At 41.6% G+C, this 20,862-nt stretch overlaps 1 protein-coding gene across 1 annotated transcript in view; it reads right to left on the bottom strand.

The window, feature by feature from the left end:
* The window catches only part of COPG2 (COPI coat complex subunit gamma 2), a 330,424-nt gene that overhangs the window by 237,404 nt on the left and 72,158 nt on the right, over positions 1–20,862 (bottom strand). Inside the window, exons 13-20 of the mRNA XM_063099417.1 lie at positions 19,411–19,506; positions 18,852–19,095; positions 16,763–16,838; positions 15,812–15,915; positions 15,078–15,203; positions 13,758–13,820; positions 13,149–13,288; positions 12,421–12,592 (exon numbers count right to left, since the gene is read on the bottom strand). Coding sequence (XP_062955487.1) covers positions 12,421–12,592; positions 13,149–13,288; positions 13,758–13,820; positions 15,078–15,203; positions 15,812–15,915; positions 16,763–16,838; positions 18,852–19,095; positions 19,411–19,506 — 1,021 coding nt within the window. The remainder of the gene's footprint in view (positions 1–12,420; positions 12,593–13,148; positions 13,289–13,757; positions 13,821–15,077; positions 15,204–15,811; positions 15,916–16,762; positions 16,839–18,851; positions 19,096–19,410; positions 19,507–20,862) is intronic.

Here is a 20,862-nt window from a genome sequence, read left to right as displayed (position 1 = left end):
TCCTCGCCACGGTGGCAGGAGGGAGGGCACGTCAGGAAGGGAGCCGACACGAGGGAAAGGACTCCTGAGTTCAGCGACTGACTTGGAGGTGGCAGGGGAAGTACAACTGGGTGTTGCAGGTGAGGCAGAGGGTTCTGGAAGGCAACTGCAGGAGACAGTGCTGTGGACGGGCCCTCAAGGTTTCAACTGCCATCCAGCAGAGAAAGAGAGGGACGTGGCAGCCCAGCAGCCACTGGGAGATGGTATAAAATATGCCAGCTGAGTATGGGGTTTAGGTGGGAAAGGAAATGGATGGGAGGTGGGTAAGGAGGGAGAAAATGTTATGGATCCGTGCGGGATCAGTGTTGGTAAAGGACCAGTAAGGAAGAAGGGAGAGCGAAACGCAGAGTTTGCAAACGGGGGGCATCGGCAGATCTCAGGGGAACATTTGTAGCAAGACAGTATCGAGCTGAGACATTAGGAATAGGGAAGGAAGGCAAGAGCCTGGGTGTTTACCTAACCAGGCCCTTAGGAGAAAGTTGGGGAAGGGGCCAGAATTACTCAGGTTAAACAGAGGGCAGTGTCATACATTAACACAGCTCCTGCACAGTAATGACTAGCAGATAACATCAGGGTCTTAGGGATGAGGATTGAGTCCAGTCTGTGTAGAGAAAGACGCTACCAAACGGTAGAGGAGCAGTTGGGCACCGAACTGGAGGAATCACTTGGCAAAGATCACTGAAGCCATGCTCCCACCGTCCAAGGGTGGCTGAAAAGATGGAGGTGTAGTGTGTGCTAAACAGAATCTGCAGAGGGATTCTGTTGGAATGGAGCCCAGCCAGGGGAAAGGATGGGGGTCCTTCAAACCAAGTGGGCATTGTAGGTTTACTACAAGAAGATCAGCTGGCAGCAAATTGGCATAACAAGACAGAGCAGAGCAAGGACTGGGTTGCAGGATTGGAGGCTGGGGTGGGGGCTTCTTTCTTGGAAGGCTTGATCCAAGAACGAGAGAGCAGGGAAAACAGAAGAGGATGGGGAGTGGTATCTAAGAAGAAGGTCTTAAAATGTGAACATGGGGGTTGTAGTGCAGCCAGCCAACAGGGAAGAGGAAATGGCCCACCTGAAAGGCCTCGCTGGGTAGTGGGAGAGCAAACAGGATGGGCAGGGTGCATTTACTCATCGAGGCCCTACGGGGGAAATGGCAGTGGTGGACGTGAGGAAAGGATGAAGAAGAGGCAGTGGTCACACTGGCTACAGATTTTGTGGGAAGCCACGTGATGGAATCGGAAGAGGGAAGAGGAAGAAAGGTTGGACAAGAAGAGGCAAAGGAAAAGGCAGGCTAAGGGAAGACAGTAGCTGGAACCAAATGAAAATCCGGAGGAGTGACAGTCAATGGTTCCAGAGAGAACGTAGACTAGGGAGAGGATGGGAAGGGACTGAGCCCTGAAAGCGGGTCACAGAAGTGAGCACATGCCTGTGCAGATAGCCTGACTGAATCCAAGCAAGCGACAGGCACTATGCCATTGACAGAAACACGGGCCATAGAAAAGAGGCAGGGTGCCTTCCCTTAGCTAAGAAGGCAGAGAGAAACGTGTCATAGGCAGAAAGGCCGCACGAAAGAATGAGAACTGGGGATGATGATGCAGCCCAGCGGGGGGTCACCCAGGAAAGACAGACAAGGTGGCAGCTGGCACCCAGGGAAGGATGGAGAGCCGAGAGCGAGGTAGAAGGGAGACAGGCTGGACAGCCCCAGGGTGAGTGAGGAGAAGGCGGATGTCCCAGGCTGGGAACAAAGGAACGGAGAACGCACAGGTCAGCCTGCAAGCTGCGGCAAGGGGGAGGAAAAGTGGACAAGAGGTGGAGTGCAACGGGCAGCGAGGAATGGCTGTTCTTAAAGCCTTGGAAGTTATTACAAGGGTGCATGTTTTGAGCCAGGCTCTTTACCATGGATCCGGGAGGGACGGGACGGTGGCAGGGATGGGCTGCGAGGACAGGGTTTGAAACCAGTTGATTGGGCTGGATGGGTGGTCAGGGTTTGGATTAGAGAGGGTAGGATTTGGGGATGGGGGGCGGGCGGGTGGAAGGTTGAGGGAAATGCACCCAGCTCCAGGCATCGATGAAACAATTTCATTCAAATGAGCTGCGAGATGATTACCTGTCCAGTGTTGAGGCTCGTCATACAGGCTGGGAAGACTAATGAATCTACCCAAAGAAGAGAACTAGAGTACCTTCAGGTAGGGTGTAAGATAAAGGGAAAATTAAAGAGCTAGTTTCGGGCAAACAAGGAGGCAGTATAGGAGAAAAAGGGCGGAGGTTTTTCAGGAGCTCCTTGTTAGTGAGCAGAAAAGAGGCGGGGTGATGAAGAAACAGAGACAATTGTAAGCACCCGAAAGTACCAGCTTGGGGCCAAAGATATTGACAGAATGGCTGAGAGTCATATCAAGTGCAGGAATACGCAGGACGGGCCAGGGTTTCAGCCATGATAACAAATCTGTCGTGGAGACTGGGTTTGGGGACGTGTGCTATGTGAGAGAGAAAATAGGGAAGGGAATGAGGAGGTTCCAAGAGGAGAGGGCTGGGCATACATGGGGGCATACGGGGAAGGTGGGGTGGGGAGGGAATGCTGAGATCTCTGAATGAGGAGTGTAAATGGCAACCTCTAGAAAGCTAGAGGCGTGAAATGGGAGAGCAAAGCCCAGGGAGGAAAGGCAGTTGTCCACAAGTGATTCTCATCCAGGATGGGGGGGGGTGGATTTCACCCGAGGGGGGGCTGTGGGCATGGACCCACAGGTAGGCCTATCAAAACATCAGAGGGGTGAGCAGTGTTCTGCTCAAAAAAATTCTGTTAACAAAGCCAAAAGACAAAAGCAAACAACAACCACAACAAACAACCCCCAAAGGGTGATTTTGATAGGCCCACTTGGGGTCCTGCATCCTCGGGTGAGAATCGCGGGTGGAAGGGGAGAGTGCAGAGCGGGGCAGAGAAGGACGTTACGAGTAGATGGTGCACATGAGTCCGGGTTGATGGAGGCATCAGAGAGTCATGACTGCAAGAGGTGGGAGAATAGGTCTTGTCGGACTAGGATGAGTCACAGCAGAGTGTGACTTCTGTCAAGGGGGGTGAGTGCAGCGCCAATGCCAGGGTCCTAGATTTGATGAGTAGGTTGTGGAGTGTGGCCAAGAGAGGAGGGTTCGCCGACCTAGAAGAAGACCGGCTGTGTGCGTGTGAGTGGAGGGCAGTTCCTTGGTGGTCACGCGGAGGGTCGTGGCAGAGGGTGATGGAGACCACATGGAAGCAGAGCATGCTGGAAGGAGATGAGGAATGAAGCAGAGGTGGGGAGACAAAAGGAGAATGAGGTTTTAGAGGTAGTGCCACCTCAGAAATTTTGGGGATCACTGTGTCAACGAAGTTTTTGCAGAGATGATGAAAGGTCAGGGGGAACGATTCTAAGAGAAGAAACCACCATCTCCCCGATGACAGTACCAAGAAGGTAGGATGGTATCAGGTGAATGGAGACAGCAGATGGACTCAGTACAGCATGTTAAGGGCAAAGATGCTCGCCGTGGTGTCAGTAGGAAGTGCAATTCAGGAAGGAAGCCAAGATGAAGGAAAACATTCCCAAATCTATCCATCTACTCGGAGTTGGCAGGGGGAGTACCAGTGGATGTGAAAGATGAGGTATAGGGCTCTGGAAGATGACTGCAGGAAACAGTGGAGTAGATGGGCCCTGCAAGGCTTGATTCATCTTCTGACATGAAAAGAGAGGGACATCTCTTTGGCGGGTATCCACTGAAAGGCAGTATTTGGGATCAAGTTGGAGGAGGGGAGTTGATGGAAAATGATAGGGACAACATTGCCATAAGAAGGACAGTACATCAGGTATTTGGGGGAGCTTCCATGTTGGTAATGGGGCCAAGGGCAGACAATGGGAAGGCAGAACACATACTTTCCAAAGTGGGGCATCAGCAGAACTCAGAGGCCTAGTCAGTGGCATGTGCAATGCCAAGTCCAGACCAAGGCCAGAGCAAGAAGCAGAGTTGGGAAGAGAAGCAAAAGCCTGGATATTTGCTGACCCAGGCCCTTAGGAGAAAGTGGGAAGGGCCAACATGAATCAGATTAAGTGGAAGAAACTGTTAATGTGCAGCTTTGCACATTAATGTGTGGTACGTGCTCAGAAACCACTGGCAGGTAAACTCAGGGACTTGGGGATGGACTCATGCTGAGTCCAGAATGTGGATGGAGAGATGTCTGCAAATGGAAGGTGAGTGGTTGGATACCAATTTGGAGGGGAGATTTTACGATTATCACTCAATCCATGCTCCTACTGTTGAAGGGCTGTAGAAAGGACAGAGGCGTCACATGTGTTGGACAAAATTCACAAAGGGATATAGAGAGCCATGGGTGGGGGTGGGGATGGGGAACCCAGAAACCCAGTGGGGCATGTAGGATTAATGGGAAAATGTCAAGTCCACAGCAAATTGGCACAATAGGGGAGAGCAATATGGAGGGGTGGGGTGAGGCTTGTGGGGTTGGAGGAGTGCTTCTTTTTTGGGGAGGCTAGATCCAGAGAACAAGGCAGAACAGGATGGGGAGTGGTACCTGTGTAAGAAGATGGTCTTAACATTTGAACACAGGTCTTGTGAAGATAGTGCAGCTAAGAGGGAAAGAGAAATGGGATCTGGACTGCTTCAACAGGTAGTGGGAGGGGAAGCACAATGGGTTGGGTGTATTCTTTCAGTGGGGCCCTATCAGGAGGAAGTGCAACTAATGGAGGTGAGGAAAGGACGAAGAGGAGGCAGTGGTCAGATTGGCTGTAGAGTTTTATGAGAACCCAGTTGCTGGAATGGGAAGAGGAGGTAGAAAGGTTGGGGTGGGAGAGGTGAAAGCAATAGCAGCCTAAGAGAAGGTAGTGGAAGGTAGTGGCCGGAATCAATGGAAGATCTGGAAGAGTGCCAACCAATGGATCTAGATAGAGAGAGAATGGAAAGAGGTTGAGCTCGGAGAGCTGGTCAAGAGGTGAGCACATGCCAGTGCAGAAAGATGACTGAATCCAAGCAAGAGACAGGCACTATGCAGTTGAGAGAAATCTGGGCTATAGAAAAGAGGCAGGTTGCCTTCCCTTAGCCAAGGAGGCAAGAGAGAAATGTGTCACAGGCAGAAAGGCCTCATGAAAGAAAGTGAACTTGGGATGATGATACAGCCCAGCGGGGGGAGTCACCTAGGAAAGACAGACAAGGTGGCAGCTGGCACCCAGGGTAGGATGGAGAGTAGAAAGCGAGGTAGAAGGTAGACAGGCTGAACAGCACCAGGATGAATGAGAAAGGGGATGTCCCAGAGTAGGAACAAAGGAATGGAGAAAGTACAGGTCAGCCTGCAAGCTGTGGCAAGGGGGAGGAAAAGTGGACAAGGGGTGGATTGCAATGGTCAGCGAGGAATGGCTGCTCTTAAAGCCTTGAAAGTTATTGCAAGAGTGCATATTTTGAGCCAGGCTCTTTACTACGGATCCGGCGGGGAAGGGTGGGTGGCGGGGAAGGGTGGGTGGTGGGGATGGGGTTTGGGATGGGGTTTACTGGGTTGGATGGGAGGGTGGGTTGGATGGGAGGGAGGGTTATGGGCGGTAGGGGTTAGGGTGGGGTGGGGGGAGGGGGGAGGGGAGATGAGCCAAGCTCTACGCATTGAGAAAACCTTATTTATCTGAGTTAGTGGGTAATACATGTTGAGTTTTGAGAGTCATGAATACAGGCTGGGAAGACCACTGAATCCACCTGAAGAAGAGAGAGTGTATATTCAGGTAGGGTGGAAGGTCAAGGGAAACGGAAAGGGTTGGCTCCTGAGAAATATGGAGGGACATGAGGACTAAAGGGGGAGGGATTGTTAGGAGTACCTTAGGTGGGAGCCACGAAGAGGCAGCGTGTTGAAGAAAAATTGACAATAGTAAGAAACCAGAAAGAGCAGATTGGGGCCAAAGGTATTGACAGAATGGCTAAGAGTCATATCAGGTGGGTACACAAGAGGGATGAGCCAAGGGTTTGGGCATTAAAGAAACAATTCTGTTATGCAGACTGGGGTTGGGGATATGTGCTGTGTGAAAGAGAAAATAGGGAAGGGAATGAGGAGGTTCCAAGAGGAGAGGGCTGGGCATACATGGGGGTTGGGTGGAAGGTGGGATGGGGAGGGAATGCTGAGATCTCTGAGTGAGAAGTGTAAATGGCAACCTCTAGAATGCTAGAGGCGTGAAATGGGAGAGCAAAGCCCAGGGAGGAAAGGCAGCCGTCCACAAGTGATTCTCAACCAGGATGGGGGGGGGTGGATTTCACCCGAGGGGGGGCTGTGGGCAGGGACCCCCAGGTAGGCCTATCAAAACATCAGAGGGGTGAGCAGTGTTCTGCTCAAAAAAATTCCGTTAACAAAGCCAAAAGACAAAAGCAAACAACCACCACAACAAACAACCCCAAAGGGTGATTTTGATAGGCCCACTTGGGGTCCTGCATCCTCGGGTGAGAATCGCGGGTGGAAGGGGAGAGTGCAGAGCGGGGCAGAGAAGGGGGGCATGAGTAGATGGTGCACGTGAGTCGGGGTCGATGGAGGCATCAGAGTCACGACTGCCAGAGGTGGGAGAATAGGTCCTGTCGGACCAGGATGAGTGACAGCAGAGTTTGACTTCTGTCAAGGGTGGGGGGTGCAGCACCAATGCCAGGGTCCCGGATTTGAGGACTAGGTTGTGGAGTGAGGCGAGAGTGGAGGGTGCGGCGACCCAGAAGAAGACAGGCTGTGTGGGTGTGAGTGGAGGGCGGTGCCTGGGTGGTCGCGGGGAGGGACACGGCAGAGGGTGATGGAGAACACATGGAAGCAGAGCATGCTGGAAGGAGATGAGGAACGAAGGAGAGATGGAGGAGACCAAAGGAGAATGAGGTTGTAGAGGTAGTAGCACCTCAGAAACATTGGGGATCACCGTGTCAATGAAGTGTGTGGAGAGATAATGAAAGGTCAGGGGGAACGACTCTAAGACAGGAAACCACCGTCTTCCAGATGGCAGAACCGAGAAGGTAGGATAGTTAGAGGTGAATGCAGACAGCAGATGGACTCAGTACTGTATGTTGGGGGCAAAGATGCTCTCTGTGGTGGCAACAGGGAGGGCATGTCAGTAAAGAAGCTGATATAAGGGAAAGGCCTCCTGAGTTCAGTGACTGACTGGGAGGTGGCAGGGGAAGTACAATTGGGTATTACAGGTGAGGCAGAGGGTTCTGGAAGGCAACTTCAGGAGACAGTACTTTGGATGGGCCCTCAAGGTTTGAATTTCCATCCAGCATGAAAATAGAGGGGTGTTAGAGTTGAGTATCCATCAAAGGCGGTGTGTGGGACCCTGCTGAGTTAGTAGAGTTAATGGGAAAAGATAGGGACAGGAAGTGGATTAGAGGGGCAAGAACCTCATGAATTTTGTGGGGCTCAGTGTCACTAAAAGGGCTAGTGTGAAAAATGCGAAGGGGGAACGCAGTTCCTAAAATGGGGTTGTGTGCAGATCTCAGGGGCCAAGGCCGTGCTATGGTGGTATCAAGTCTGGAAAGTAAGAATATTTCAGGGGAAGAGAAGTTAAAGTGTAGGAAAGTAGCAAGTGAGGTAAAACCCCTAAAGTCTGTGGTAACTATTTCACCGAATGGAAAGATATAAAAGAAGAAAGTTGATAGAGGGATACTGTAAAGTACAGCCAACCTATGTGGAAAGTAGTGGCAGAAATCACTGGAGATTAGGATTTTAAAAGCAAATGGTTTTAATAGTGTAAAATTCACAATCATGAGCATTACACATTGGTTAAACTACATTAAATGTGGTCTCCAACAAAATTAGCAGAGCAAACATGGGCAGAAATATTGGATATAACAAAATTTGAATTAAGGGGACAGTACCCATTTTAAATCTTCCTACAAATTATTTAGGAAAGTTAGAGTTAGTAAGATGAGTAGTGTTACCCATTTAAACTTGATCCCAAGGAAACAGAAAAAGTGTATCAAAAGAAATTGTTAGGGAATTTGGTGGCTACCTGAAAGCTCCAGCAGAAAATAATTTGATAACTGGTTAAGAATCAGGTGAATAAATCATGATATAGAGATAAATTTGTGAAGCAGAGTCTGAAGGGAGAGCCTGATCAGCAGTCCTCAGAAAGTCAGTACTTCTGATAGCCAAGGATGCAGGTGAGTATGTTGGACACTAAGGGGAGGAAAATGTTTTGAGCACTGAGACCAGGTCAAGGAGGAAGCTCACACACATTCACATGGTGTATCCATTTCAATGATGGACAGATAATGAACAAGGCCTGGGTGGTACCAATAGAGCAGGGATTTTTCGGTTTTTTTTTTTTTTAAGACAAAAAGCAAAAATGTGTGGGTATGCAATGTTAAAGTTGCATTCTGGAGAGATGGGATTATTTAGATAGAGTCAGCAATAAAAATTAGGGATATTGATGACGATGACTGGGTAAAAAAGGGACATCAAATAGGATAGAAAGATGGCTTAAAAGGGAATGACAGAAATTTCAGAGCATTTGAAGAAAGGCACAAGATGAATGAGTATGGGAATAAGGTGGCCTCAGACTGGGAATCCTGGTAGATCTCATACTGGGTCAAATGGTAGGAAAATTAATTTTAAGGTAAGCCTGAAATTCTAGTGAAAAAGGCAGGAAAATGATAGTTGAAGAGTAATGTTCTACTCCTCCTAGTTTTTAGTATTTGAGTGAAAAAGCAGATTAAATGCTTTGCTTAGAGGAATGCAAAGTCTCATCAACGGTCATTAATATGGATCTCAGTGAGGGGGTGGAGGTGAGTCAAAATAAAAACTCTTAGTTGAAGTCGTGAATTTAGTACAGAAGGCCAAAAGATAATATGGTTAATATTGAACAAAGTAATGGATGGGAGACCACACATTCAGAGAAAAGTTCTGAGTCCATCAGATTGTTATTGGTAGCTTAAGTTAAGATGGCACTTTAAGGAATTGTAGGCATAAAGTTGAGGACTGAATTACACATGAAAGAATTATGAATTGTTATATGGCAGGCAGTATTCCTAATGAAAAATAGAGAAAAGAAACTCACGTACAGGTACTGTTAAAGTTGATCTTAGTATGGATATTTTCTATTGAAGACTGTTTTAAAATTAGCTATTTACATCTGTTGAAGTAATTCCAGATGATGAGAAGTACACAATAAAGCCTGGTAGTCCAATAATAAAAGCAATATAGGGATTAGAATGGTTCTGAATAGGTAATGGAATAAACAAAATAGGTAGAGGCATCAAAGAGGTCCAAATTGGGGAATAATGGTAGAATGTTGCATATGTAGTACATATTGTTACTGGTACAATAAATATTCATATAGAAAGTTGTTGAATGACAATGGATGCTAAGAAGGAATGTGACACTGAAGGCTTTTCTAAAATTTTTTGGGTAAAGGAGTAATTCTTGGAGGATGAAAGATAGTAGGACTAATTAAATTGAGACATGATGTCAATAACTGTCTCAAGAAATTGCTTTGAGAGGTGTTTTGGTTAACGTTGGATTAAAGCAAATTTTTTCAGATAGGGTTGATTTTTGTACATTTATTAAGTAAGGAGGAGTGGGAAAGCTTGAAGACAGAGCGAAGAAAAGAATAATTGATGGAACAACTTTCTGGAGTTGTGTGTGTCTTTTGAACTGTGGGAGATTTGATTTTAAAGAGGGTAAAGGGAGAAAGTGTATAGTCCCAGAATTAAATAATAGCAGCTTCTACTTAGTATTTACTATGTGGCACTATGCCAAGCACCTTACTTATTTCATTTCACTTTATTGTTATAACAATCTTACCAGGCTTATACAAATTAACTTGTCCAAGATCACAGTCAGTCTGTAGCAGGGCCTCAATTCAAATCCTCATCTGTCTATAAAACCTATATTCCTTCCTGCTATGCTATACTGTTTTCAAGTTGAAGGAAATCACAACAAAGAATTTCTATTTTTTTTTTCCTGTGATTATAAGGAAAAAATATTTTTCTGAAATGAAACATGTAGAGATGATGCAAAGATTTTGAGGAAATTGGTAAAATTTGGAATATCTGCAATGGGAAAATGCAAAAAAGAAAGAATGTGTAAAAGATTGTTATTACCATCTATACCCTGGTATTTCACTTCTTTCATTACATAGCAAAAACGCTGGATTGGCCATGGTTAAAAATTTGAGAATTTCTGACAAAAACTAAAGAATAGAAAGGAGTTTGTTTTTAAGCAGATATACGACAGGTCAAATATAAATTGACTACTAACAAAATTTTAAAAGTCCAAGTGTTGAGACAGGATTCCATTTCTTTTCTCCAAGATGCATTGACAAGAGTTTATAACTACATTCTAGCACTGATCAGGAAATCCCTTGAGTTTAACATAAAAGAAAGAAAATTCTCTAAATGCCAAAATTTTGTAAACAAAAATCAAACAAACCATCAAGCAAAAGTCCATAGCCAGCAGACCAAAGGTTGAAACCTCTGGGCTAATTTATAAAATCTGTTTTAAAAAGAAATGAACTCCTTAATGAAGAGGAGTGGGAAAGCCTCCCCTGTTCTTCTTCTCTTGGTGGAAATGCTTTCTGCTGTTGTTGTTTTCCTGTACTGTATGTAATTTCTGTAATTTCAATATTGTTGTTTTGTGTGTTTTGGTATTGTAAACGTGTACTTATTGCATTCTGTTAAAAACACTCCCTGGGGTGTGAGGCACCTGAGTTATCAGTTATCAAAGTGAACCTGGGGAAATGGGAGGAGCTAGTGTTCTCATCTGGGAAGGGCTTGATTCTTCAATGGATTTAGCATTTCATTTCCCTCTGAAACTGAAAAGTAATGGTATCCCATAAAAAACAGAAACTTGGTGAGAAATACCATAGTGGGAAGAATTCTGAAACAAGGAGGGATGGCTACTGGAAAAAACTGACGAAGTGGAAAGTCTCCCAGGATAATGGCAGAAGCCAAGGGGCTACTTTAAGACTGGGCCCAGATACTAGTTTGGAACAAAGGTAAATAAAACTAGCTTTACTTAAGAGTATAGCCAGCTTAATTATTGGCTAGTGTACACACTTCAGACAAATCTAACCAGAGAGAAAAAAAGACCAGGAGAGAAAGTGAAGCTACAAGGAAACAGAACTAGAGAAACCTCCAAAGGGATAGAGTAGGTAATTAAAAGTTAAAGCCAGCTGGCCTAAAAGCTCAAAGGAGAAATACTGGAGGCCAGATAGGAAAGTGCCTTCCTACCTAGGGGGTTATGGATCCAGGGTGGCTGCAGAATAGAACTGCAGTTCTGCTTAGGGCCAGAGGGAACAACCTGGGATTCAGATGCAGCAATGGTGCCAATGTGAATCTACCTCGTGCTAGAGTCTGAGTAGCCTGGTCTATCATCCAACACAGATAAGATTGGGCAGAGGCCCCAGGAACCAACACCTAAGAAGAGTTAGGAGAGGAGCTAAAAGAAAGCAGGTTAAGCCCCAAATGTAACTGAATGATGACCAGGGATAACTATTTACTAGTATTTTTATGATTTCTTGTAACTCTGTAACTCCCCCAATATTTGTTAATTTTGTTAACCTCTGTTTTTCCTGTACTTACTAGTAGTAAAAATTGTTCAAAACATAAATGTGAATGTGTGTGCTTATTTCTGTGAAAACTGGGTAACGGTTGTGAGTATTCTGCAGTGAATATAAGAAGAACTCAGGCAGGAAAGTGGGGAAAAGAAATCAAGTAAAACAGATACCTGACATTCAGAAGAGACAGGTCACAGACCTTCCCAAATTCCCAAATTTGTAAATTCTACTGTTGACACTAGCAGTTGGCTGTCTCTTAGGGCCATTTTTTTCCCCACAAAGATTGCATATGGGTCAAGTAGAGAATTTCAAAGCCTTTCTCAAATGTGTATACACAGCGGTTGGCTAAAGTACTCATTAGGCTGAGACATACTTTCAGACACCAGCCTTATGCTATAGGACCTTCGAAAATGATGTATTTTAAAATGCCAATGATCTACTAAATAGCCAACTTATTCCAGGATGCCCTGGAAAGAAACATCAGAGAGAAGTAGGTCCTGATACTTCATAGGAGACAGCAGGTATACGAACCCTCACTAGAGGTTACAGTGTTCCAACAGAAAGCCTGAGTTCCTTTTTGGGCTACCATTGTATACATTCAGTTTCTCTTTTGAGATTAAATGTCTGGCAAATTTTACTCTGAGACAGTTTTAAAATTATTATTTCTGCAGCAGTAACTAATTTTATATATACATATACATACATACATACATACATATATATATATATATATATATAATTATCATTACATTAAATTCTGAAAAAGAAGCATATTCTACAACCCTGAACATTTGTCCCCACTCTGTAAGAACATTCTTAACCACATAAGTATTCCCTCCCGTCTATGTGTTATTACCTGCTGTAGGGTCATCATCGGGCAAACGAACAAGAGTATAACATATTCCTGGTTGATTATAAGTGAGGCTAGGGGCTGGGATACAACACAGCACTTCACAGGAATCTGATGGTTCCATCTGCACTGTCACTTTCTCCAGTAGCTGGTCATTGAGAGTATTGGTACAGTCAAACTGAAACGTCAGCAAATGGAAAAGTTATGAAAGATAAGAAGTGTTTTCAAGCAAGTTGTTTCTTCCCACTCATAACCCACGACCCTCCCTCTCTAAGCAGCACTGAGTCTTCTCCGAAGATTTTTCTTTAGGCAACAGGAACAGCTTTATTCTTGAGGTCTTTTTGTTTATATTATTCATCAGTTTTTTCTCTTTCCTGAGATTGAGCTCTACCAAACAAGATGGTAGAAGTCTGATGGCTTTCAAATCTGCATTCTCTGAATAAACCACTTAATTTACCCTAATGTTAAATGATGTTTTTAAATGTTATACTTTGTGTTGTTCAACTTCTTCAGACATTTCAGTTTTATGTCCTTTTAGATTTTAATAATCAAAAGTTACAAGTCATATGAGAGGATCTCTATAGTGCTGGTATTCAGAAAGAAAACCAGAAATGCTGCCAAATTAATTCTCTATAAAAAGCACTAGAATCATAAGCTAAAGGGAAACTGGTATTTGTCTCAAAGCAGAGCAGTTTATACTAAGTTCCTACAGGAACCAAGAGTACATATCTCACCTGGAACACTATGTGATTGGTAAACATGTGCTTGATACATCGAACAAAATATTCTGTCTCTGCTTCTGTAAGTTGAACAGGCTCAGAAGATTTGAACAAGGGTCCTATATTCATAAACTCAGGAATGGCAGCCAATTGTTCTATCAAGAAAAAAGGAAAGAAGAGAAGGAAGGAAGTAAGATATGAAGAAGGCAGGGAAAGAATTTACTCCAAATGCCTAAAATGTTTTAGTTTCCATAACCTTACTATTAATCGAACACTCAACTAATGTCCCCAAGCTTTAGTGAAATAATCTAAGTTAAGTGAATTTATATACCGAATTACTAAAAGCAAAAAAAGAAACTAAATTCCCAATTTCTTAAAATTTGAGTTCTCCGTTTATCAACAAGATAAAGATAAGAACAACATTCACAGGTGGTAAGGTGGCAACTGGAAATTGAAAAGTTCCATTGACTCTGGGTAGCCCCAGCAACTATAACTATATGATCTTCAGGCATACAATGATTTCCTATACTGAGAATTAATCAACTTGAATAAAAGTAGTGGACTTTATTTTATTTACAATGCCTACGGGCAAGATTATTACTTTTACCAATCAAATCATCTTACCTTGGAAAATGTCTTGCCTGGAAGGAGCCAACTTCTCTGGCTTAGTAGCAACAAGTGTGATTTCTACCAAGACAGATATAAGCAATCACTATCAAGCTAACAATGCAGACAGAAGATGAGGGCAGAAACCTCTATAATATGTAGAATGAGCTATTGCTAAATAATACCAATAGGTTCTCTGTCACCTTTTTGGTGGGGGAGGGCTCTCAAATTAAAATGTACTTAGTGAATGTATGTTGTGAAGTAATAAAGTAAGCCCCTAAAAATACAGAATTTGCTTTAAATGGACTGGGATGTACAAAAAATAATTCATATAAGGAGGAACAATTTATAAAATAAACCTCATGATTGACATGCGAAAAATCACTGTATATCAACAGAAAAACTGAAAATGTTGAAAATTAAGCATATGATCTTTCATTCCCAGTTCTGTGTTATAACAAGTAAATACTTTCTTCCTTTCTCTTTTTTTGAGTTTTAAAGTTAGATATTCTTTGGAAATATTTTATGATCTTGTTCCATGCATTCTTTCAAGACAAACCTCCACTAGTGGCCAGTTCGCTCAGTTGGTTAGAATGTGGTGTTGACAAAGCCACGATCACGGGTTCAGATCCACAAACCCGCCAGCCACCAAAAATAAATAAATAAATAAATAACTTTGGCTGGCCAGTTACTCAGTTGGTTAGAGTGCAAGCCTTGTAATGCCAAGGTCAAGGGTTTGGTTCCCCATGTCGGCCAGCCACCAAAAAACAAAGAAAAAAACAAAAAAAAACCCCGCAATAGTAAAATTAACTTTTATTTCCAACTTCAGGAAATAAAAATAGGAGCTGACAGCACTATTACTGCTATGAGATACACAGTGGCAACTAACTTCAAATGCTGTGTAACACTTTGCATTAAAAAAAAAAAAAGAAAGAAAAAACTTTCATCTTGGGACACATTTCATATTCTTGCTTTTATACAAAAACCAGTAGGATTTTTTAAAAACCCTAATAAAAAAATCATCTATCTTAGCTCTAAAAGATTTAGAAATAAGGAGTGACAATTAAACAAACAAAACAAGTATTAGAGGGCCTGCCAGTTAACTCAGTTGGTTAGAGTGCAGTCTTGTAATACCAAGGTCAAGGGTTTGGATCTCCTTATCATCCAGCCACCAAAAAACCCCCAAAATAAACAAACAAAACAAGTATTACAGAAAATATGCTATTTTCCAGTTTTCAAATTTTCTAGTTTTCTAAATTTTCTAGTTTAGAAAACATGGTAATATTTACTAATTTTGCAAAACTACTTGTACACAGAAAAGTTAACTGTTCCCATCACCTGCTTTCTGTTCAAAGACGGGAGCCATGGCAAGAGGAATTGACTTCATGTCAAAGGGTTTTTCTGAAGGCTCCAGCGTGTACTGGTGTAAGGCTTTTTCCATCCCCGGTACAGAGACTGTCAGACCTGTGAAACAGAGAGAGAGAAATCTCAGCAATATAACCTTTTGCCAATTCCAGGATCAGAGAGGCCCAGAATTGTAATATTTATTTAAGCTTTCTGAAGGAAGAGAAAAATATAATCACAGACTTTATAACCTAAATAATTAAAAATAAAGTCTATTATATAAAACTGTCTTATAAATTTATAAACTACCTTATTTCCTTCAAGGAAACATGGGAGCAGAGAATAAAAATTTTCAACAATATATAAGTACCTCCCAGAAAAGAAAGCAACTTAGCCATGTGGGAGAAATGACAGCATAAGAAAAGGGAAAAAAAGGTAAATTCATTTAAGAGGGAGTTAAAGGAGAAACAGGAATAAGCAATAGTCTCTAGGCCCTTATATACTTTAAGAAATATATTCTTATAGATTGTTTCATAGGAATTACCATTACCAAATTAGAAAATATCTTGTGAACAGAGGTTTCCCTGGAAATAGAAGTGCATTCAAAGAAAAAAACCAAGAATTTGACTACTGCAGTGAGCTCATATGCAAATCATCATCAAATATGCTTCCAAGACACCATTTAGGGAAAAAGGGTGTATTCATCTACATTCTTGGCTTTCACTGACCATTGAAGATATATGTGGCATTCAGTGCCATCTGCCTCTGCTGCAGAACATTCAGATAGAAGGTAGCTCTATCCCGTACCTCATCATCAGTATCCATCATACACCTGTCCAGGGGAAACAGAGTAGGCATGTCACAGTACCCCAAAGATTTCCAATAGCTTTACCACCACACCAAAAGGACACAACTTAGGTCATCTGATACCACCTTTATAAAAGAGTTCAAAAATAGCCAAAAGTGGCTCCTAAAGTCTCCACAAATCTTGGGTACTGTTCTGAATTCCTAAAGAAACACTGTTATGAATCAGAAGCACTACATAAATAGGCATTAAAATAAGTAGGAAGAACACAATAACAAGACAGCAGTTTGCAGTCTATTTTTGGATCTGCTATTACATTACCCTCATGAAAACTTAGACTTTTCTATAATTAAAAAATGGGAATATTATACTTTCCAAGGATACTAAAAAGATAAATAGCATTCAGAATCCAGGCATTGTTATTACTCAAATGGCAATTTGTTTTATTTAAACCAGCCAGCCTTTGTCTTATAATTTATCTGCTTCAATTACAAGATGCAATCACAGAGTGTTTGCTAAAGCAAATCTTTTCCTTATCAAATAGGGAGTCATGGACACCATGAAAAGCTAATATTTTCAACTCTGCATAGTAAATTGCCTAAGATCTCTTTGAAGTTAGCCCCCATTGTACAAATTGAGGTGTACATATTTAAGTAATTTCTCAAAATCATACAAGAGAAAACCAAGTCAAAATTTACATGTACCTAGCACATACATAACCACTAGAAAGAAAAAAAATGCCACTTGCGTCTGACTTGCTCAGCTCTATTCTCTGGTCCTGCAATGCATCTAATACGGTGTAATGAGAATTCTGCTATTTAGCTATATGGCATTCTTCTTATTTTTTTTTTTTTAAAGACATTCTTTTACTTACCTTTGTAAGAGAACAAGGATGCTTGGGAGAAGACTCTCATTCTGAGCCCCAAATTTAGCTAAAGCACTCACAGCAGCTATAATGAAGCACAGAATGAAACAATATAAACATTTGGTTTCTCAGAGTTAAGCAACAGTCATTCAGAGAAAGAAGTGTCCCCATGTTCAGTGGAGATAAACTCTCCTATTTTATTGAGGGTTTTTTGATCTTATTTCTTTGATACATTTCAGCATAAATAGAATTCTGCAGGCCCAAGAGAGCTCTGAATAGAAAAATCCTCCATGCATGGAAAAATAATCATATATTTTTGGTATGTGCTATATATCCACCCACCACAACCCTTTATATATCACACTGATATGATACAGGTGAGTAAGCTCTAATCTCAAACAACCACCCTCAAGCATAAAAACAACTCCATTATTAAATTCTTTCCACTCAACAAAGATACGTTGCTCACCTAACTTTTGTCAGGAATTGAGCTATGTGCTGGGGGTAGAAAAATAAAAGACATGGTCCCTGACCTTAAAGAGTTATACTCTAGTGGGATACACAGGTAAGTAAAGAGATAATTACACCATAGCATAGCAAGCCCATGGCAGCATTATAACCAGGATACTATGTGAGTGCAGAGAAGGGAACTTAAATGAGAATTGGTGGTGGTGAAGTAAGACAAGGAGTTGACACATTACTTAAGCTAAATTTTGAAGAACAAGTAGAGTTAGCCAGAGGGAAAAGGTAGGAAAAGAGTATTAAGAGTATTAGAGGCAGAGAGAATAACAAGTACAAATGCCCTCTGTCCAAGAAAGAAAGCATGGTACATTACTGCACACAGTTGAGCAAGGCTGAGCACAGGGCCTGTGTTGAGAGCAAGAGGAGGCAAGCAAGAGCCTATAAGTAAAACAAAAATAGGCTATTGGCTACCCTCAAAGTTATTATTAAAGGATATTAAATACGGTATAAATTTATGTATTTGAAAGATCATTTTTTAGCAGAATGTGAAGGATTGGACATGTGTAAGACTAGAAGCAGTTAGACTAGTTAGGCATGTGAAATGGATGAGAGCCTAAATCAGCATCCATGAAAATAAAAAAAAAAATGAAGAAATATCATGGAGACAGAATTGACAGAACTTTGCTAAAGACTAGATGGAGTTGTAAAACAGTGGAATAAATTTCTGTCTTCACAATGGAGAAAACGATAAAGGTGAGGATTTCAGTTTTGGGATAATTTGAATTCCAGGTTGAATTTGAAGTACCTTAAGTAGCTGGATATATAAGTTCAGGAAAGAGATAGGACTAGAAAGTCATAGCCCATCAGCAGAGGTCCGAAAATGATCACCAGGAAGAATATGTACATCGAGAAGACAAAACCCTAAGGAGAACTAATATTTTAAGGAATGGGCCTAGGAAGAGAAGCTCTATAAATAAGACTGAGGAGTGACAGAAAAATGTAGGCTATTATGAAAACCAAGGGAAGAAAGGGTTTCATGAAGTGTTTGAGTGGTGGACAAAGATAAGAACATTAAAGTGTCTAATTTGATTTTCCAACTAGTTTTTAAGCAACTAATAAAAAATAGCTTCAGAGGATTTTTAAGGGAGACAGATTATATTGAGTTGAAGAGAAAATGGCAAATAAGTTCATGAAGGCAGCTTGTAATGGCTATTTCAAGTTTATTTCAGAGGGGAAGGAAAGTATAGAGTTAGTAGCTAGTGAGAGAGAGGATTATAAGAGGGTTTACATTTTTAACAGGAGAGATTTGGACCTGTTCATATGTTAAGGGAAAGGAATGATTAGAGAGGAGAGTCACTTTATAGACACACACACAAATTCAACATACATTCATATGATAAGCCATCATAGTATTCCTAACACACTGAAAGTCAAGGGTTATTTGTCTTTAAGCTAAGGCAAAAATTAGGATGGAAACTGGAGTACAAAGAAAGAGACATATACCTGGGCCGTAAGTATGCTCCAAGATCTCACTGTCAAGTAGATCTTGCAACTTTATTTTCCAATTTCATTATCACCCTCTTAAGTATTTCAAAAGACCTGCAGTTACATCATTATCAGTGTTCCAATGACTTACCAGCTCTGACAGCCTCATTCTCTAGGACAACCCTATTAAAAATAAAGCGTATATACTTGGAGGGGACAGGCGTTCTGGGGCCCTCTTTGCCCAACAAGTGTAGAATTTTAGTAGCCAGAACAGTGTGTTCACAGTCCTCAATGAATTCACAGAGGTGGGCTAGACCTGCTTCTTTACTCTCAGGGTTCTCCTCCACAATGCTGATTATGCAGTCCACAATGGCCCGCTTGTACTCAAAGCCTCCCTGGCAAAAAAGAACATAAAACTGTCATTATTCTAAGGACTCATTTGGGAGAAATATTTATACGTCAAGGCTCAAGCTTGTAATATTTAAATTTTATTTCCCTCCCTTTATGAAAAAAAATAAGTGTTTCTCCTTCTAACTGGGAAAGCAAAGCAATAGCACATGTTTAGTAATGATAAGATAGCAACTAGAATTAAGTATACTACTTCAGAGGACTGAGCTGATAAAGAAATCACTTAAAACACTATGGTATTTAATGGCAATCACAAGGAGTTAAGAGAGAAACTTCCTATGATTAAAAAATAGTCTACCTACATCATCTCGGAGCATGTTGGAAAGGAAAGTCATCATTACGCTGTGCTTTCGAGGGTACTTCTGACAGAGAGCACTAATAGCCTGTACAACCACCACCTATAAAAAACCAAACAGAACATTCACCTTTAAAATGACTATATAATCACTGCCTATAAAAAACAAACTCAGAAAGAACATTCATTTTTATAACTTTAGCTGCTAAGCATACTTTCTCTTTTAGTGCAAGCTAAGAAGGTACTATAGTTACTTAAAATGACAATAATGGTTCTTCATGAAAGATAAGCAAGAAGACCCCAAAAGAAAACAAAAAGCAATGTAAATTGCAGTTCATTAGAGAGATCCCTTAGCTCTGCTCCAAGCAAATAAGCACAAAAAAGTTTTTTTAAAGTAAAGAGTAAAGATAACAAAACAAAACAAAAAAATACTTGAATAAACTGATTTCCATAGAAGAAATGAAGAACACTATCAAGGAACTACTTCATAAAATGGTTTCTAGGGGAATTTTACCACAGCTTTGAAGACCAGTGTCAAGAAGTGTGAAGGGTGTAAGATTTTATTCTACTTGCAGCTAACCAATTAACCTGCCATAATTTCATGGAAGCTGGTAGAAAACATGAGGCTCCTGGGTCAGATATGAAAGACAGTTAATTACTCACAGCAATAGCAAGAGCCAGAGTATCACCATTTTGGGGCCAGTTTCCTGAGACCTAACTCCCATAGGACAATGTGAAGAGAGCCAGATTAAGACAGCCTGGATCCGCGGTAGGTTGCATTACAGGATTTACACCCTGAGGTATGAAACGTGAGTATTTTACAGTGGGGGGTAAGCATGCCTTTCCTTTGTTCTGAAGGAAACATTATTATACTGGACAGTAAGCATGTTTACTTTTTGCTCCAGAGGTAGCACTATCTGTATTTTCTACAGCTGTAAAGAAACTTGTCTTTTACTTTGGAGGAAGACACTGTCTCTTCTAAGGCTGGAAGATATCTTGTACTACATAAAGGGAACAAAGATGGGATAATAGGAAACTAAGGGCACTTAGTCCTAACTTGCAAGATGTGCAGAAATGCAAAGAAACCATGGAGAACTGAGACCAGATAGTACCAAATCTATATATACTGTTTCAGAGCATGGAAAGTGAAAGAAAATCTATAATCTTTTAATGAAGCAATAATACCAAAACCTAATAAAGACAGTATACATGTACAGAAAGAAAAATTACAGACTGAAATCATTTTTGAATATTGATATAAAAGTTCTATGTAATACATTAGCTAACAAGACTCCAACACTATATTAAGAAAATAATACACCATGATGAAATGAGATTTATACCAAGAAAGCAAAGATGGTTCAACATTAGAAAATTGATTAATATAATCCATCATATTAATGAGTTTAAGGAGAAAAATTATATCCAAAATGTTGAAAGCCTTTGATAAGATCCAATA

Source organism: Cynocephalus volans, chromosome 6 (assembly GCF_027409185.1).
Source record: "Cynocephalus volans isolate mCynVol1 chromosome 6, mCynVol1.pri, whole genome shotgun sequence".
In the NCBI taxonomy this organism is placed as follows: Eukaryota; Metazoa; Chordata; class Mammalia; order Dermoptera; family Cynocephalidae; genus Cynocephalus; species Cynocephalus volans.
The sequence above is the reverse complement of the archived record's forward strand: the minus strand, read 5'-3'. Positions and strand labels throughout refer to the sequence as shown.